Here is a 14,036-nt window from a genome sequence, read left to right on the forward strand (position 1 = left end):
TTGAGAGGAAATGGAATCAGTCCGTGTACTGTGTGTGTGTGTGTGTGTGTGTGTGTGTGTGTGTGTGTGTGTGTGTGTGTGTGTGTGTGTGTGTGTGTGTGTGTGAAAGATTCAGTGGTGTGTGATTAGAAACAGTCTTTTTAACGGTCCCTTTAGAAGGCTGACCAACAGGACGACATATCAAATAACGCACTGGAAACGACAATACGCAGAGTTCGGTCTCGCAGTCTCCCGCGTACGCAGGACAGTGGTCAATAATAAAGAGTTCCCTGCAATCCCATCACGCTTTGCTGCACTTGCCTTTCTTCTCTTTGCGCTGGAACTTGCGCAGTCGTCGAGTCCAAATGTCCCTCCACTGAATGACCAGGCTGTTTTTGTCGGCCAGCAGTCCCGGGCGTTCGGGGCTCGTGGCACCCTCAGTAGTGCCCAGGATGAGGAAGCGTTTGCCCATGTGTATTCGCGGACATTTGCAGGCCAGATCCTTCATGTTGACCCACAGCACGTGATCGCCTCTCTTCAGCGGCTCTCCGCGGCTCTTGTACACGGACACCAGACTCACGGCAAATTTGGCCCAGTCGCCGACGGTCTCCATGTCCAACACGCTGACCTGGACAGCTATATATACACACCAGAACCGTACACCAGATACAATTAACAATAAGGTCAATTTTGCTTTAAATCAAATGCTTCTTAAATAAAAAGCAAAGTGTTCTGTACATCACAAATGAAATCTTTAGAAATGATGTGATGAAGGAATTGTACCGTAGTCCTTTTTGCAGTATTTCTTCATGTTGATCTTGAGATTTCCCTTCAGAGGTTTACAGTACGAGTCGCAATCTGACAACAGAAATTTGTAATTAAATTTTGATTAGAATTGAAGAATACTGTGAAAAACAACAATCTAGAACGTCTTAAGCATTACAAACTCAACTTTCTATTTGAATAATGAACTCAAATGTTATTTCAGAAGCTCACAATAAAGACAGATTTAACATAAATTTGTTAAATGTTCATACATGTTAATATATAAAATGTTCTATCTATCTATCTATCTATCTATCTATCTATCTATCTATCTATCTATCTATCTATCTATCTATCTATCTATCTATCTATCTATCTATCTATCTATCTATCTATCTATCTATCCATCCACTGTTCTATCCATCAATCTATCATCCATCCACTGTTTTATCCATTGATCCATCCATCTACTGTTCTATCCATCCATCCATCCATCCACTGTTCTATCCATCCATCCATCCATCCATCCATCCATCCACTGTTCTATCCATCCATCCATCCATCCATCCATCCATCCATCTACTGTTCTATCCATCCATCCATCCATCCATCCATCCATCCACTGTTCTATCCATCCATCCATCCATCTACTGTTCTATCCATCCATCCATCCATCCATCTACTGTTCTATCCATCCATCTATCCATCCACTGTTTCATCCATCCATCCATCCATCCATCCATCTACTGTTCTCTCCATTCATCCATCCATCCATCAATCCATCCACTGTTTCATCCATCCATCCATCCATCCATCCATCCATGCATCCATCTACTGTTCTCTCCATTCATCCATCCATCCATCCATCCATCCATTGTTCTATCCATCCATCCATCCATCCATCCATCCATCCAGTTCCATCCATCCATGCATCCCCTGTTCCATCCATCCATCCATCCATCATCCACTGTTCCATCAATTCATCCATCCATCCACTGTTCTATCCATCCATCTATCCATCCACTGTTTCATCCATCCATCCATCCATCCATCTACTGTTCTCTCCATTCATCCATCCATCCATCCAGTTCCATCCATCCATCCATCCATCCACTGTTCCATCCATCCATTTATCCATCATCCACTGTTCCATCAATTCATCCATCCATCCATCCATCCACTGTTCTATCCATCCATTTATCCATCATCCACTGTTCCATCCATCCATTCAGTTCCATCCATCCATCCACTGTTCCATCAATTCATCCATCCAGTTCCATCCATCCATCCATCCATCCATCCACTGTTCTATCCATCCATTCATCCATCTATTTACCCATCATCCACTGTTCCATTTCCATCCATCCATCATCCATTGTTCCATCCATCCAACCACTGTTCCATATATTTATCCATCATCCATTGTTCCATCCATCCATCCACTGTTCTATCTATCTATCTATCTATCTATCTATCTATCTATCTATCTATCTATCTATCTATCTATCTATCTATCTATCTATCTATCTATCTATCTATCTATCTATCTATCTATCTATCTATCTATCAATGATCCAGGTGACGTACTTTTGCAGAAAAATGCAAAAACTCCAGTTTGTATTGGTTTGTAGCATTGATCAGCGGTTTGCAGAAGCAGCAATGGCATCGAGCGATTTTTGTAGGTTGTGCAAAAAAACATGAAAGTGAGTGGTATTTACACCCAGTCGAGCGATTTGTTTGCTAAACTAAAGAAGTCATTCAGCATCGTCAAGAGGTTAAAAGCTGCTTGCCGTCGCTCCTCTATCGTCATCGTGTTATACCTGCCAATAGCGAGCAAGGTGGATAAGCCAGCCTGTGATTGGTTCCCGCAAAAGTGTAACAGATGCAGCAGAAATGAATGTACGGGATTCCAGACTGAGTTGCCGGGCGAAGTCAAATCGCTGGCAGATCAGGCTGGGTTTACCCAGGTTGACCAAGGACCAATTGCTGGTTAAGCTAGTTATGTAGTCTGGCCTGGTGTTTTCAACATGGTATTGTGAGTGTTTTAGAGTGTGTGTGTTGGTTTCAGGCATTGCTCACACTGTGTGAAGTGTTCATTGACCCAGAAGAGCTGTTGAAAACACACACAATTCCTTCACTTCTCTGCTTTCACACACACCTCTGTTTCACTTTCACTCATGACAAGGACAGATTGCGAGTTCTCCGCCCCGTTCCACCAGTTTTACAAAGCGAAAAACCAGGGAAAACGAAGCATAACTTCCTCCGTCCGTCTCTAAACTCTGCCTTGTGTGTGTGTGTGTGTGTGTGTGTGTGTGTGTGTGCACTAACCTGCAGGCTCCTCTGTAGTGCTGATCACAGCTGTCGGCTTTATAACAGGGATTTCTGAAATACACAGTACAGTATGACATCAGTGTTCATTCCTCTAGCTCAAAAGCTTTGGGGTGTATGTCTCCATTTAGACAGATTAATAAACGTGTGTGTGTGTGAGTGTGAGTGTGTGTGCGTTACTCACTAATGCAAGGGGCGACAGGTGATCGGCTCTGCTGATACCCTTTTGCACAGCGGTTGCAGGTGATGCCAGTCACCCCGTCTTTACATGGGCACTGACCCGTCGTCTGGTTACAAGTTTTACCTGCAGCTCCCACCGGATGGCAGTCACATGCTGGAGAGAGAGAGGGAGAGAGAGAGAGATGATCAGCTCTGGCACAGGCGCAGAAGGGAAGTCCAAATAATGGCCTTAGTCCCCGTCTGGACCCGTAAACATTGCCATGACACTCAATCTGTTACACACACTTCCCGTAACCACACACACACACACACACACACACACACACACACACACACACACACACACACACACACACACACACACACACACACACACAGCTCTATCTCATTTAAAGTCATATGGCTCAATGATATTATATTAAATTATGGGCCGTATTACAGGAATTACACATAGTAACCAGCGTTTCATGCAACAACAAACAAAGAGTCACAGCATGGAAAACAGGTTTCATGAACTGCGTGACATTTGAATACTCACATTTTACTGAAACTAAAGCGCAAAAAAAATGGCTTTTTTGGAAATCATATTATGATTTCAAAACCAAGATACTTACACTATATAATACAAGATACTTACACTACCAGTCAAAAGCTTGTGCGTATCTGCTTATTCTTTATTATGACTATTTTTCACATATAATAATAATTAAGTTATTCAAACTATGACATGACAGAAAAGTATGGGAATTATATAGCAAAAAAAATAAATAAATAAATAAAATAAAATAGTGGCTTTTATTTGTTAACCTTTGGATAAACCTAAACCAGGTTAAAAAACAGTGTGAATGGAAAGTTAACTGAAGTGATCCAGAACCAATCACTTTCAAGGACAGTGCTAAGAAAAGCAACTGTTTTACAATTACAATGATGTTTTTGTGTGTTAATGTTGTCTATAGTAGTGTTTGAGCATGCGTCTACATGTGTATGTGTGTTTCCTCTCTGTGTCGAGACTCTCAAAACACACACTCACACAACACAGAGACGGAGATAAGGTTTGAACAGCTGTGGCATCTGCAGTTAAGAGCTGGAAGTCCAGAGGTCCAGTGAATGAGTTGTGACTTCATTTCTATGTGTGTGTGTGTGTGTGTGTGTGTGTGTGTGTGTGTGTGTGTATGGGTGGAATTTAAGGAATTCTCAGGTGCTGTATCACAGTAACGCTGATAAGAGGTCTCAGAGCTCAACATGGGCGTTATCAAATTAACACTGACAGCACAACAAAAGAGCTCCTGATTGACACACATACACACACTCATTCAGTACAAATGTCATACAGAAGAGGTTCAGGAAGCCACAAACTATTGCAAGAACATTACTGGTTCTAGTTACCAACCAAATGCTACGGAGTTCATTTCAAACCAGCAGAGAGCAGCAGAAACGACTTGATTTTTACGACTGGTTACACTTTATTTTGATGGGCCCTTTTAGACAATCTGTTAACGATAAGTAACGCTGCAACTGCATGTCAACTAACTTTCATTAGAGTATTAATAGACTGCCTGCTTAAACACTTTAATGTCTCCCAACAGACATTCTGTTACTTTGCAAGTTTGTGTCAACTTATTCTACTAACCCTAACAGTCTTAAAGGGGACCAATTATGCCCCCTTTTACAAGATGTAAAATAAGTTTCTGATGTCCCCAGAGTGTGTATGTGAAGTTTTAGCTCAAAATACACTACAGCATTATAGCATGTTAAAATTGCCACTTTTTGGGGGTGAGCAAAAACGCGCCATTTCAGTGTGTGCCCTTTAAATGCAAATGAGCAGCTGCGCTCGGCCTAAAAGGGCGGAGCTTCAAGTACTGATTCTCCAGTGTCAGAACGCACTATAATGTCAGAAACTGTGAATATATGCTGCATGGAGATAGAACAGGTATAGTTTAGTTTAATTACGGTTATAACTTCTATTGTCTTCTTGTTTTTGTCCACTATATTAGTACAAGCCTGTTTACCGATGAGTTTTTTAAGGTTTATTGTACTTAACATAAAAATATGAAGCGTCTGTTTTCACTCTAGAAAATCAATGTAAGAGCTTAATAAAACACAGTGCAAGTGTGCATTAAAATATTATCCATTAACTCTCTATCCCTTGCATTATCATCAACATACACAGCGAAATACACAGAAAAACTCGTCACAACTAACAGTAAACAAATATATACAGACCTTATGCCTTTTTGGGTGGTGCTTAATAAACTGGTAAACTTAATATCCGTAAATCAACTCCGATGAACTGTAATACAGTGCTCTCACCTTCATTACTGCCGTATCCAGTATCAATCTGGAGGCTGTAAGCTGGATCATGAACAGTTTACTGATCTATCCTTGAGTAGCACATTTTTAGCACAAGCACTGTTTTGTATTGTCCCTTTGTATTGACATTCAGTCCGGTGTGAAATGGTTCGCGCAGACACAAATTAATTTCGGTAGAGTTGAGGGAGCATTTTCTTTGAAAACAAAATGAATCCACCTCGTCTTCAGCGGCTCAGATTTCGGGAGTAAATGGGAGAGCTATGTGGATTAATCCATTCAGCTACAGAACACCTAAAATGCTTGGGAGACGTTCTCATCAGTGCAGTAATGGCGGACTGTGTACAACTCGCTCAGGGCAGTTCTATGTTAAAATGGCAGTGTCTGTCAACATTCATGGGCGGGGCCTGTGGCTTATGTGACGTGCTTATGATTTATGGAGATTAAAAAAAAAGGAGTGGTTGGATTTTTATCAATATATGGTGGTTGTGTACACACACTGCCAACACACATTTATGTCCAAACACCATGCAAAAGTGAATTTTGCATAATAGGTCCCCTTTAAAATACTCAACTAATACTCTAATGAGAGTTAGTTGACATGTAGGTGTGACGTTACTTATAATCAACAATGTCTATAGGGTACCAAAATAAATTTTCTAGGTGTTTTCTTCCTGTTTTAAGCAAAAAGAATTCTGCACCCTCAAGTCTCTGTGATCTCTATATATGCTCAGGTGCTACACAGGTGTGCGTCTGTGGGATTTTCTCACCTGTTTTATGGTTCAGCAGGTGAAAGTGGTGATCACTTTGTAAAGTAACAGCACTCTCCTCAACACCACACATGATTTGATGAATCATTCATGTCAAACGCTGCAGGACGACGCACACACTGAACTCTTAGCACACACCACTAATAATAATGATATTCATTGATATTTTTCCTGTTATACTTGAATACTTAACCAATGCACCATTTCTTATTTGTCATAAGATGACAAAACATGGATGTGCAGGAGGTTATAGTGATTCTGTGTGCTGAGTCACAAAAGAAAAAAATGAGCCAAGCGCATTTGGATGCGGTCTTTGGTGGGTAGATGTGGTCAGTATGGACTCTACGGATCACAGCGGGAGTTAGAGGTGAGTGAATGGAGCAGTTTGATGAGTCATATATTGAGGCTACTGTTACACGTGTTCTGTTCATTTACATTTGTACTGTATTTTACTGCAACATTGGTAGATAGACAGCTTCTGTTTCAGTAGCGACAAATCCCATGTCCTAAAATTGGCTCAAAATATCAAACATGTTTTGATATCCTCCGACTGGATGGAATCATAGTCTGAAGCTAAAAAAAAGTCTGTGATGTGAAAAAAAAAAAAAATCTTGAATCTCTCCATCAGTGTCGACACCGGTTGTTGAGCTGTTAAAGCTCCGCCCTCTTCTGGAAAGGGGACCGGGAGCAGCAGCTCATTTGCATTTAAAGGGACACACAAACTGTGTGTTTTTGCTCATACCCAAATAGGGGCAAATTTGACAAGCTATAATAAATGATCTGTGGGGGATTTTGAGCTGAAACTTCACAGACACATTCTGGAGACACCAGAGACTTATATTACATCTTGTGAAAAGGGGCATAATAGGTCCCCTTTAAATGCAGAGGACAAATTCCTAGTATGGGTTACCATACTTGGCCTTCACAGGTCATTTTTTAACCTTTACGTATGATAAAAAACTTTAAATCTAAAAATTTTTTCTGGTAAAATCTACTAAACTAGTCCTTAAAGAGATAGTTCACACCCTAACATTTTTTTTTTTTTGCATCAAGCTTTTTAAAGAAGATCACAGAACGAGGGACACGTGCTGTATGACCTTAACCTTTGGTCTGTGCTCAACTGTGTGTTCACGAGACTCTATTAGTGCCTCAGTTCACTCCGACTCACCCAGAAAAATACACAAGTTGTGAGAAATCAAGGTTAACAAAAACAAGACATGAAATACTACGCCTAGAAATCCCCAAAAAATTATCAGTGTGCTTTCTTCACTGAGTTGAATATCTCCAGGCCAGAGCTTCATTTGTCTGATAACAGTCAGAATGACAGATGTGAACGTGATAACTTTTTGTTGTGACAAACGCAACAGGTATATTCACCTCAAAGAAGAAAGCACATGGATAGTATTTCGTGTAGCATTTTTATGAATCTTGATTTTTCACATCTTGTGTGTTTTTCTGGGCCATTCGGAGTGAGCTGCGATGCTAATAGAGTCTCATGAGTCGTGCACAAAGACCAGGCATCAGGATTTTCGTTAAATAATATGTTAAATATATTAGGTCTAAGAAACTTCTGTATATACTGTACATACTTATTTGCACTGACTGGTGTGCCATCTGCATCTTAAAATCTTAAATTATATAATAGGCCTACTTACACACACACACACACACATAATTTATCACTGTTAAATACTGCACATATAAACCTTGCCACTGATCCAGATCTTGGCACCGAAACTGCAAATTTTCACAAGCCACGAAAGCAGAATTATTGATTGTTTTGTAGGAAGCAGACATTTTATGCTGCTTGTAATTTAACTTATAGAAAACCCTCTACATACGGATTGCCTTTTCCTTCCAGAAATTCTCAACTTACAAGACATCTTTTATCCAAACACTGCAATTTTTCTCAAACTATGATGTGTGTTTTCTTACAGTGCTCTGTTTGCTTTGGCTGGTGTGATGGCAGCAGATATATGAGCTCCACGTACAGGCTGCTCCCAATGCACACCAGTCTCGCTCTGGTTTTATTGAACCGTATTCTATTTTTAGATTTTAATTTATATATACGTGTTTTCTACTGATTTTATGTAGAAGCTTTCAAACTGGAAAATACAGTGCATAAACACATAACACACATAAATACATTTTTAACCCATAAATAAACAGTATACTTTTAATAAACGACTGAGTCACAGTGGGAAAATAAACAAGAGTGACTCTTATGTAACAGAGTAAGCTATAAAATAATATCTAAACACATCCTGCCTGCAGTTTTCAAGGTCCAAAATTAAATTAGTCCATAAATGGTGTTAAGACTAGAGCAGGGATTCACAAACCTTTTTGTCAGCTGAACCCTCTTGAACTGAGATTTTGCCCTTAATATTTAAATAATTTAACAACATGTTGTTGCTCAATACCATCATTTATAAATATTTGTGTAAGTACTTTAAACAGCTGTAAGTGATTTTTGGAAGACAACACATAACCTGTCGCAACTGCTTGACAGATCAGAAATCACACTTGAATTTCAAAGTTTTTTAATTTGTATACTTGTCTCTCTGCGACTCTAAAAACAGCTTTTGGCTCTAAAAACAGCAAAATATTACCTGACAGTGGCCCAGCCAATCAGAAACATTGCACTGTTTATTTGAGCAGTCGCAAATGGTTTGAGACTCGGGACTGTTAAACAATAGAGGAAAGGAGAAAATCTGTTTGGAAACATTATTTTTGTAACACCGTTTGATGCCACTAGGGGTGCAGAAATGGCACAGCAGCTGCTGTAAATGAGGTAAACATCTTACCAACACTTTGATGATGCATTTGAATACTATTTTAACTCATTGGGGATTAGAGATGAAGGAATCTTCTCATTGAAGATAAAGACAATCTGCCAGTAAAAGAAATGTAGTTGTCGTACCTTTGCAGGCTCGGCGGTGTGTGATGGTTTTGGCCATGTCCCTGTAGAATCCCTCTTTGCAGTAATGGCAGTGGCGTCCGGCGGTGTTGTGTCTGCAGTTCATACACACTCCTCCACTCTTACGGCCCGAGAGCTTATACAACTCCATGTTAAAGCGACAGCGTCGAGCGTGCAGGTTACAGTTACATGCTATAAAAAAAAGAGAGGGTGAACACGTTATTGATGAATGCTACATATCAATGTTTTTTATGAATATGCATATGGTGTTTTTCTCAAAAAACTATCACTAAAAGGGTTTTACAGTCTGACACTAATATATATATATATATATATATATATATATATATATATATATATATATATATATATATATATATATATATATATATATAGGAGAAGCTTTAGAGCTCAACAAATAACATTTTATTCTCTTGTTCTTTAGTGCTGGGGTTTAAAGAATCTAAAAAAGCAAACCACTGATCTGCAGAACCTGTAATGAAACAAACTTTATTAGCATCCATCTATGTATGTATGCATGTATGTACAAACCCGATTCCAAAAAAGGTGGGACACTGTACAAATTGTGAATAAAAACAAAATGCAATGATGTTGGAGTTTCAAATTTCAGTATTTTATTCAGAATACAACATAGATGACATATCAAATGTTTAAACTGAGAAAATGTATCATTTTAAGGGAAAAATAAGTTGATTTTAAATTTCATGGCATCAACACATCTCAAAAAAGTTGGGACAAGGCCATGTTTACCATTGTGTGGCATCCCCTCTTCTTTTTATAACAGTCCGCAAATGTCTGGGGACTGAGGAGACAAGTTGCTCAAGTTTAGGAATAGGAATGTTGTCCCATTCTTGTCTAATACAGGCTTCTAGTTGCTCAACTGTCTTAGGTCTTCTTTGTCGCATCTTCCTCTTTATGATGCACCAAATGTTTTCTATGGGTGAAAGATCTGGACTGCAGGCTGGCCATTTCAGTACCCGGATCCTTCCTCTACACAGCCATGATGTTGTAATTGATGCAGTATGTGGTCTGGCATTGTCATTTTGGAAAATGCAAGGTCTTCCCTGAAAGAGACGACGTCTGGATGGGAGCATATGTTGTTCTAGAACTTGGATATACCTTTCAGCATTGATGGTGCCTTTCCAGATGTGTAAGCTGCCCATGCCACACGCACTCATGCAACCCCATACCATCAGAGATGCAGGCTTCTGAACTGAGCGCTGATAACATCTTGGGTTGTCCTTGTCCTCTTTAGTCCGGATGACATGGCATCCCAGTTTTCCAAAAAGAACTTCAAATTTTGATTCGTCTGACCACAGAAAAGTTTTCCACTTTGCCACAGTCCATTTTAAATGAGGCTTGGCCCAGAGAAAACGCCTGTGCTTCTGGATCATGTTTAGATATGGCTTCTTTTTTGACCTATAGAGTTTTAGCCGACAACGGCGAATGGCACGGTGGATTGTGTTCACCGACAATGTTTTCTGGAAGTATTCCTGAGCCCATGTTGTGATTTCCATTACAGTAGCATTCCTGTATGTGATGCAGTGCCGTCTAAGGGCCCGAAGATCACGGGCATCCAGTATGGTTTTCAAGCCTTGACCCTTACGCACAGAGATTGTTCCAGATTCTCTGAATCTTTGGATGATATTATGCACTGTAGATGATGATAACTTCAAACTCTTTGCAATTTTTCTCTGAGAAACTCCTTTCTTATATTTTTCGCCGCAGCATTGGGGGAATTGGTGATCCTCTGTCATTCTTGACTTCTGAGAGACACTGCCACTCTGAGAGGCTCTTTCTATACCCAATCATGTTGCCAATTGACCTAATAAGTTGCAAATTGGTCCTCCAGCTGTTCCTTATATGTACATTAAACTTTTCTGGCCTCTTATTGCTACCTGTCCCAACTTTTTTGGAATGTGTAGCTCTCATGAAATCCAAAATGAGCCAATATTTGGCATGACATTTCAAAATGTCTCACTTTCAACATTTGATATGTTATCTATATTCTATTGTGAATAAAATATAAGTTTATGAGATTCGTAAATTATTGCATTCCTTTTTTCATTCACAATTTGTATGCATGTATGTATGTATGTAATTAAGTCATGGGCTAATGGTTAGCAAGTTACCGACAGGAAATGACTGACCCACTGCTCCAGGTGTGCTTGTATTACGGTTTGCAGTGTGTGTGTTCACTACTCACTAATCCTATCCATCTGTCCGACAGCAACTCTGTTGATGCCAGAGGTCAGAGGAGAATGACCAGGCTGTTTTGAATCGATAGAAAGGCAACAGTAACTCAAAATAAGTACTTGTTACAACCAAGGTTTGCAGAAGAGCATCTCTGAACACACAAGATGTCCAACCTTGAAGCAGATAAGCTCCAGCAGCAGCAGGTGACACTCCTGTCAGCTAAGAACAGCAAACTGAGGCTACAATTCACACGGGATCGATAGAAGATTGGAAAAACGTTGCCTGGTCTGATGAGTCTCGATTTCTGCTGCGACATTCAGATGGTAGGGTCAGATTTTGGTGTAAACAACATGAAAGCATGGATCCATCCTGCCTTGTCTCAACGGTTCAGGCTGCTGCTGGTGTAATGGTGTGAGAGATATTTTCTTGGCACACTTTGCACCCCTTAATACCAAGTGAGCATCATTTAAACACCACAGCCTACCTGAGTATTGTTGCTGACCATGCCCATAACTTTATGACCACAGTGTACCATTTTCTGATGGCTTCTTCCAGCAGGATAACACACCATGTCACAAAACTCAAATTGAGTTCGCTATACTCAAATGTCCTCCAAAGTCGCCAGATCTCAATCCAATAGAGCACCTTTTGGATGTGGTGGAACGGGATGTACTATATAATATATTCAAATATCGGCATTAAAAAGGTAAAAGTTTTTATCTTTTTTTATTTATTTAAAATGCATGCCTGTTTCATCATGAAGTGTTTGATTTTGTCCGTGGGCATGTGCATGTGTGTGTCTGTTATTACAGGGCCAATTTGTATGGAATTCTGTGGTTAATGAAACCTGCTCGGGCCATTCCCTAACACACACACCATCTGCTGCTCTGTGTGAGTGTGTGTGTGTGTCATGGGGCTCATGAAAAGGGGGTGTAATTTCGGGGGGATTCTGGGCTAAAGTCAACAGGGTGAGATTACAGCAAATTCAGCTCGATAAACGTCTGCAGGCGATGTGTGTGTGTGTGTGTGTAAACGCGCTGTAAGGGTGTGTGCATTTCTCCAAATGAAATTCCAAACCTGTGACAAAAAGAACACACAGATTCACACCCAAATAAAAAGCTACATAGTCTCAAACACACAAATGCACAATATTGAATTATTAAAGCATACAGTCCAGTCTAAATGTAAACCGTTTCTAGGGCGTTTCCAGATGGGGGTCTGATTTGAGAAAGAAGGATTTGGAAAGGAACACAGGTTTTCTGATATCTCTCAGCACTGTGTTTGTGCCTTGAGCGTGGTACTTAATCTAAAGTTGTTCCAAGGGTCTTTCTCAATGGCACCCTTCCTCTATTACAAGAGCTTTCCAAACACAGCTGAAAGCACTCAAACCTATTAACCTGAGGTTAGAGCAAACCCAGAGCTCCAGATTCATTTCTGTAGAACAGGAACACTAGTTTGATGGAGCGTGCTCTACAGGTATGCACTGAACTACACCCAAAAACACATTTCTGTAAATGCCATACAACTTGTACTTCATGTTGTGATAGCCACGGTGCAAAAATTACAACCCTGCATGTATTTTGGATTATGCTGTCTAAATCTTAATATTATGGTAACTATAATTAGGGGTTCAAGCACGTAGGATCAGCATTCTCCCATAAAAGTGATCGGGCAGACTAAACCGTAAGTCGTCGAGACTTACACTGCTCGCCCCAATCGGCCTGATGGTGGCGCTACAATGGTCAAAAGTATGTAATGGCTCATAACTCCTAAACCATTTGTCTCAAGTGTCTTATATAGTTAGAATCCTTTGCTCAAGATGAACAAAACACGTATGTCGGATTCAATCACCAAAATGTACACAAAAAGTGGGTGTGGCCACTTTTACTAATACCCCTTTTCCACCAGCACAAACCGGGTGCTAGTTCAGAGCTAGTGCTAGTGCCAGTTTGGAGTTGGTTCAACTGACGAGCCTTCTAAGATCCGGTTTGCCTTTCCACAGGCTAGAGAGCAGCCCAGAGCCAGGTCTTACGTCATTGTATACGTCACACACCAAACTTGTTCGAGATGCATCGGCTTCTCGCAGAGCAATCGGCGCATGACATCAATGCACCATGAGAATGATCCAAAAACACTGCTGTGGACCCGCGGCACTCCGATGTCACCCACCGATTGGTCCACGCTGCTCCGATGCATCTCGAACATGCCTTCCATCAACAATGGCGGACTTTTCACTACTATTGATGCTCATGGCTTTGCAAACCTACATCAGCATCCAAACAAGGCTTGCAGTAATTTGTATATAGACCGAGATTAGCTGCTATTTCAAAAATAGTGATCACAAGTTTCTTGTTGGTCACAGTAACCCCAGCCCCTGGTGCAAGCGGTTCTTACTTCTAGGCCAGCAATGTTTTGGTGCCACTTACGAACCACTTTTCTGGTTCAGAGCTGGTTCTTTGTGTGTCGAAAGGCAAAGAACTGATTTGAAACTAGGCTCTGGCTCCAAACCAGGAAAATGGGTATAAAAGGCTATCCCTCTTGAATGGAATGAGATAATGTCACCAAACTTGGTA

The 14,036-nt window shown here is 40.5% G+C and overlaps 1 protein-coding gene across 2 annotated transcripts in view; it reads right to left on the reverse strand.

Annotated features, from left to right (window-relative positions):
- Window positions 1-280: 280 nt before the first annotated feature.
- ntn2 (netrin 2) overlaps window positions 281-14,036 on the reverse strand; it is a 34,950-nt gene continuing 21,194 nt past the window's right edge. For both annotated transcript variants that reach the window (XM_067378208.1, XM_067378207.1), the window contains exons 5-9: window positions 9,250-9,438; window positions 3,257-3,406; window positions 3,073-3,126; window positions 763-837; window positions 281-615 (exon numbers count right to left, since the gene is read on the reverse strand). In XM_067378208.1, coding sequence (XP_067234309.1) covers window positions 281-615; window positions 763-837; window positions 3,073-3,126; window positions 3,257-3,406; window positions 9,250-9,438 — 803 coding nt within the window. The remainder of the gene's footprint in view (window positions 616-762; window positions 838-3,072; window positions 3,127-3,256; window positions 3,407-9,249; window positions 9,439-14,036) is intronic.

Source organism: Chanodichthys erythropterus, chromosome 23 (genome assembly GCF_024489055.1).
Source record: "Chanodichthys erythropterus isolate Z2021 chromosome 23, ASM2448905v1, whole genome shotgun sequence".
In the NCBI taxonomy this organism is placed as follows: Eukaryota; Metazoa; Chordata; class Actinopteri; order Cypriniformes; family Xenocyprididae; genus Chanodichthys; species Chanodichthys erythropterus.